Raw genomic sequence first — 6,604 nt, 5'->3', positions numbered from 1 at the left:
AAAAACACTTTACAATACTTGTTAAAGCAATAACAACGCTTTACTACTTGTTAACACAATTAAACTTATAGCTTGCTTATTCGCAACTCGATTCTCCGCTAACTTTACTTGTAGCTTGCTGACTTGTAACTCCCTCACCTCGTGGTGGCGGCGCCCTTATATACCTGCGCTGGCACTTATGGCAACTCTAGAACATTCTGAAGTTTATCGCTCATTCTCTTTCTCTCGCTGTTCGCAGTGTTCATTCAACTTGACGTTTCTCTTTGTGGAACATTCTACGTCATTCTTCGAACATTCTGCCTATTTCTCGTTGTTCGCTTTGTGTTGCCGCAGTATTCGCCACAATATGTTAGCCAATTGAAAATAAATATTGGGACTAAAAATGTACACGATAGGTGGCATTGTGGGCAAGATATTCCTAAAATTCTTATACAATGGGATAATGATAGATCTTTTACTATATATTTGTAGAAGTATGTATGTACGTACATATGTATGTATGTATGTGCCAGGTTGCAGCCTAAACGGATGGACAGAATCGAATGAAATTTTGGCAGAGTATTGCTATCACACCTGGGCTTATAATAGGAAGAACAAAATTGGGATTCGACAAGGGAGCGTAGCACCTCCCATAGGCGTGAAATTTTTTATCAGCTATAACTTCGGAACCATAAGTCACATGAAGTTGAAATTTGGTATGCAGACATATCTATGGTAAGTGCTTATAGTAGGCTATATATACATGAGTTTGTATAAAAAGGCGAGGCACATCCCATAGGCGTGGAATTTTAACAACTATAACTTCAAACCCATAAGTCACAAGAAGTTGAAATTTGGTACGCAGACGTACCTATGGTAGGTGCTTATAGTAAGGTATATATAAATGAGTGCGAAAGGGAGCGTGGCTCATGCCATAGGCGTGGAAATTTTATCAGCTATATCTTCAAAACCATAAGTCACATGAAATTGAAATTTTGGTATGCAGACATATTTACGGTAGGTGCTTATACATGAGTTTGCAAAAAGGGGTGTGGCACATCCCACAGGCGTGGACCTTTTTATCAGCTACAACTTCGGAAACATAAGTCCCAAGAACTTGAAATTTGGTATGCGGGTATACCAATGGTAGGCGCTTATAGTAAGGTATATATAAATGAGTTTATAAAAGGGGGCGCGGCACATCCCATAGGCGTGGAATATTTTACCAACTATAACTCGGAACTATAAGTCACATCAACTTGAAATTTGGAGTGCAGACATATCTACAGCAGGGGCTTATAGTCAGGTATATATTAATTATTTTATAAAAGGGGGCGTGGCACATCCCATAGTCGTGGACATTTTTATCAGCTATAACTTCGGAACTATATGTCGCATGAAATTTAAATTTAGTATGCGTACCGTAGATGCCGGTAGGTGCTTATAGCAAGGTATATATAAATGAGTTTTTGAAAGGGGGCTTGAAATATGATGAACTTTGGTACGAATACATATCCATGGTAGGTGCTTATAGTATGGTTTGTATACATGAGTTTGTAAAAGAGAACGTGGAGCATAGGCGTGGAATTTTTAATGAGCTATAAATTGGAAACCATAATTAACATGAACTTGAAATTTGGTATGCAGACATACATATTTATATATGGCAGTTGTTTAGAGTAAAATATATATAAATGAGTTTGTAAAAGGGGGATACATATGTATTCATCAATTACGAATATCACTCGAATATATAAAACAGTGTCTTACAGTCTTAAAACCATTTCGAAACGGAAAGATTTAATCGTTATTTTTGATCCCGCGATGCTGTTAAATGAAAAATGTTCATTCATAATCAATAAATCTCCTTCCGAAATAAGCATTCTACCGGAAAGGTGTTGCTATACTAAAACAGCTAAGCGAATAGGCAGATAAACGGAATGTACCGTAGTAGACTGATTTTAATTTAAAAACTCTGTCTATTAATAATGAAACAAGATTTGTAGTACAGAAAATGATGACAAATATATAGTAGTTGAAGCACGATAAAACTAAAAGTTTGGTTCATAAGGATGCCTTATTTTAAACAGGCAGAAAATAATTTGTCTCCTTTAATTTATGCTGAACTGAATATTTGTACTACTGTTTTATATTTTGATTTGTTTACCCCGAACGACGTCGGGTGCTCTGCTAGTTACTTATAAAAAATAGAGCACATGTAAAGTTTCAGCGAAATCGGTTCACGTTACTCATCTTTTCACCTTCCAATAGCTAAACGTTGCTAAATAAAAGCTTGTTTTTAAAAAACATTTTTTTTTACACTATTTTATTTTTATATAAAAGAGCAATTTATGAAAATTGATTTTTTGACATTTTGCTGCGAAAGGTCTTCCTCATTTTATTTCATAAGAAATTCATCTTTATAAAAAATAGAGCACATGTAAAGTTTCAGCGAAATCGGTTCACGTTACTCATCTTTTCACCTTCCGTAGCTAAACGTTGAATTAATAAAAACCCTGAAGGAATTATCGCAGTTGTGTTAGAAAGCCGAAAGATATTGCTTCGGATGGATACCAAACAAGATTTTCTGGGAAAACCTAAGTTAAAAAAAAAAATTTAATTGGCATATATTTAAATACCTGTAGCGGCAAAAGAGAGTACACAGTGAGGTTTTTACAATATTCACAATGTTTGTCATAATAAGGGATTTAAGAAATTTTTTTCTCTGAATACTGTAAAAAAGTTGCTTTTTACGCTCACAGTATAAACATATCGTCGTTTAAAGTACAAAACCGCGTTTCAACAAAATGCGCAACCGCCTATCAAGATAATGCAAAACCGCGTATGTGAGGCTGCTTAAATTATTTTTTAGAGTAAAAACACTAATTATTTAAAATGATTCTGTTTTTTTATAAAGCAATCGAATTTCTGGCTATTATATTTTCAGAAGTAATTGAAAAAACATCAAAGATATCCTATGGCGCTAGGCTTGCCAGCTTGGCAGGATTCGGCTGCACTGTCCAGATATTTGCTTTCAGGTCGAGTCCAGATTTTTTAAAGTTTGTCCAGATAAAATTAAAGACTAATATCTATATATATATATACACATATTTCAATAAAAACAGTGGCAATATTTAAAAGACGAAATAGGTGTTGCTGGCAGGCGTTAATAAATTGTTTCCACGACGCTGCGCTTTAAAATGCAACACTTGGAACAAGTTGACAATGTTCACATCGGAAGAGAATTAGCAAGAACAGCCCCACAAATTTGAAATTCAAAACGTATTTTATTCTTTAAAATGCAGATATTTTAGATTAATAGTTTTTCATCAATACTTTTGTGATCGGTCAAATAGTTTCCGAGATATTATATATATAAAAAATATAAAAGTTTAACTTTAACCTCTTTTATTGGCTTTGGTTTTTATTTGTGACAAATAATCTTGGCATGGTTGAAATCGACATGAAAAGTTCTATCGAGTCACATTTTTTTATTTTTTTTGCCTAATCGGATGGTATTCTACACCACGGCTACATCGGACTATTTCTGTCTAAACCCTGAGTACGGGAACAGGCTAAATGTAAATAAGAAAAAGTAAAAAAAAAAAAAAACGTCAAATTAAATTCTCAGTTTCTTAAACACCACAATTAGAACACTTGCCAGTTGTTCATAAACTCAAAACTTTAAACTCTGTATAGCCGTTATCTTAGATTCTGGCCAGTCTACAACATCTGTTATTACCTTGTTGCGTACGGGTCGCCGGATGCTTGCCTCTGTGGAGCTAAAGCGAACGCCTCCACTTCTGCCCTCACATCCGCATCCTGCATGCCCGAGCCGCCTGGGTACGTTTGTGTTTAAGCACGAGCTAGCTCGACGGACTATGGGGTGGCTCTTGCGACTCACTTGGCATGCCGTCCGCACCATACAAAAAATTCCGTACCCACTTACATAATCGTCAGGGGCCATCACGCTCCCGCCCAGTCATTCCCCAGTCGTCCGACACCCTCTGTTATAGATGAGGACCCCCGCGCCAAAGATGTAATATGGCAGACCTTCCTTATTCGAAGCTAGTCCGTAACTCTCCGGTTCACGGCCCGTTTCCCATCCTAACCTCCAATGCTATGTCCGTAACGACACATTTCTGTAAGGCAATCAATTCATATTTTTTTATTTAAAATTAACTTACATGGTAACACTAATGCTTACGACTAATATGACCTGTTCAGACGGCCGCGTTCAATCGCTCGTGTGCTTTTCGGAACACTAAAAAAAATTTAATTCAATCAAATGGATCTCTAAGCTTCTAAAATTTTGTCGCCTAATCTCGCTCTCTTCGCCAATTCGGCCTGTCTCGCAAGAATTACAAATTGATTAGATTCACCAAATGATAAGGTTAACTTGTTCGGAGACTGTAGGGTTTCCGAAGATGAAGTCACCCGCTATAATCCTCAACCTACCACCTAAAAGACGTCTTGCGCGGCAATACCCGAGCTGTGGGAATATGTTCGCCCCACTATAGCTCTCTACCTGTTCCTTTCCCCAGCGCTCCGGTTCTGATAAAACAGCACACCAGTGCCAGACTATGCGACTTACAAAGTCTTAATTCTACCTATCAAAATTTAAAACTAATGGTGACATGCAGTGCTCAACAAATATCTACTCTCGTCCTTTCATGATAAAATGTACAAAACATCATTGTCCGCCGAACAACGAATATATTGATGGATGTTATAAAAATCGAAAAAGAATGATTAGTCTGAGTGTCTAAGACTAAAAGCGGCGAGACTTCTGCTTAAGATTTGTTGCATTTCTGCAGTCTCAATAAGTCTTCGGGTGGGAACTTGTAACTACCCTTTTATAATTCCTGGAAACGAGGGTATAACGCTCATGCACTCACGCTCCTGACCTGTTGTATAGGATGCGAAGGTGGGATGGCCAGTGTTCGCCCGCTGGAAACCCTCACTAAAATTTGGTCGCCGGTCACGAAACTGGACGCTGGGAAAAGTTCTCACCTGCGGAACCAACAACGTGATGTCCCACGCCCAAAACTTAAAGTTTCGGCAGCCACTGCCGCCGACTCCCAGAAAGAAATACTCGCTCGGCCAACTTTCGTCCTAAGCGAATTCTCCTCACAAAGCTAAACGTCAAACTCCATCTGATTGGGGTGCGTTCGGAAAAGCAGTTCAGGGTCGCATTTGCGAACACCAACCGGTTTGAAATTAGTGTAACCGCAACAGGGCGAACGATTCAGCAAAGCCTACCGTGATGAAGCGCTCGAAAAGCCGGTCCTTGTTAATATATGTGCGAAGCTGTTCAAACGCGTAAATCCTTGGTGTGATAAACACCCACGGGTCGACCTGACGAGTCTTCGAGTTCGTAAAGAGAATTCCCTTTCACTCCCCGCACCACCGATCTTAAATACTTGGGCGCTAGCTTCGCGTTAAACCCCTCCGCCGCGTTGCTCAACTTGAAGTTTTTGCGGTAGACGAGCTGTCCCACGAGGAAACTCACGGCCCGCGCCCTCGTATTGTACGACCGCTGTCCATTCTTGCACGCTCCCTCGAGGCCACAAATCAATTTTTCTCTAATTAATTCCATGCGTTCATTTCTGGAAACCACTTCCAAATCGCCTTCCTTGAGCGCATCGAGTTTACGGAGCAGCTCATAAATGCTCTCGTGTTGAAACATTGTTTGCCCAAATATGGCCTTATATGGTTCCAATCCTATCGCTTTGTGAACCGCACTTCGCAACGCATAAGCTGCGGGGGATACATGTTGATCCCAAGTTCGTTGATCCTCTTCCGACAGATATGTGCGGATCATGGCCAGCAACAACCGATTTAATTGCTCCGACGCATTTGCCTGTGTGTGTGTGTGTGCGCACTCTTGATATGTTTTACCCCATATTCTTGCAGAAACTTTCCCAACGATTCCGATATAAATTGTTAGCCATTATCGGAGTGTATCGCTTCGGGAACGCCGAATACATGAAAAATGTCATTCTCCAGATACTTTATGACCTCGTGCGCGGTCGCTTGTCTTATCGATCTAAAGAAGAAGAACTTGGATAAATGGTCTAGAAAAACAAACACGTGCGTATTACCTGCCCTCTCTTTCGGACCTAAACCTATCTGCCATGTGAGGTCTGGAGGTTATGTTTGGAGCCTTGGCGCACTTGCAGGGTTCGCATACCGCCACGAAATTTCTCACATCACCTGCCATGCCTGGCCAATAGAAATGATTTCGCAATCGCCACAGGGTTTTTGCGGTTCCTCCATGCTGGAGGTGCGGCCTTGGACCCTCCGGTGCCCACAATCTCCACGCTGCTTCTTTCCCCTAATTCGCCCACCGGAAACACACTGTTTTGAACACCCTTCCATCCACCACTCGCAAATCCGGTAATCTTTCTGAATTTTCGCTTACATGTCGTTTAAGTGACTCATTGCCGTCGCTGGAGAACTTGGGTGAAGAAAGGACAATCTCCCCTGAACGTTCCCTTTCGCTTAACTCCTCCATGTGCATTCGACTTAGCGCATCTGGGACGACATTTTAGGACCCCTTCCGATGTTCTACTTTGAAATCAAAGGCTTGCAATTTTAGACTCCATCTGGCCAAGCGTCCGGA

The 6,604-nt window shown here is 40.2% G+C and overlaps 1 protein-coding gene across 1 annotated transcript; it reads right to left on the bottom strand.

The window, feature by feature from the left end:
- Window positions 1-5,293: 5,293 nt before the first annotated feature.
- On the bottom strand, window positions 5,294-5,803 carry LOC108380976 (uncharacterized). The gene has a single exon (XM_017637383.1). It carries the CDS (start codon window positions 5,801-5,803, stop codon window positions 5,294-5,296), a length of 510 nt encoding a protein of 169 aa, XP_017492872.1.
- Window positions 5,804-6,604: the final 801 nt, after the last annotated feature.

The sequence above is a fragment of the Rhagoletis zephyria genome, unplaced genomic scaffold, assembly GCF_001687245.7.
Source record: "Rhagoletis zephyria isolate East Lansing unplaced genomic scaffold, Rhagoletis_zephyria_1.1 Rzeph_scaffold_00130, whole genome shotgun sequence".
Lineage (NCBI taxonomy): Eukaryota > Metazoa > Arthropoda > Insecta > Diptera > Tephritidae > Rhagoletis > Rhagoletis zephyria.
Note: the sequence above shows the minus strand (reverse complement) of the source record. Positions and strands in the feature narration are given on the sequence as shown.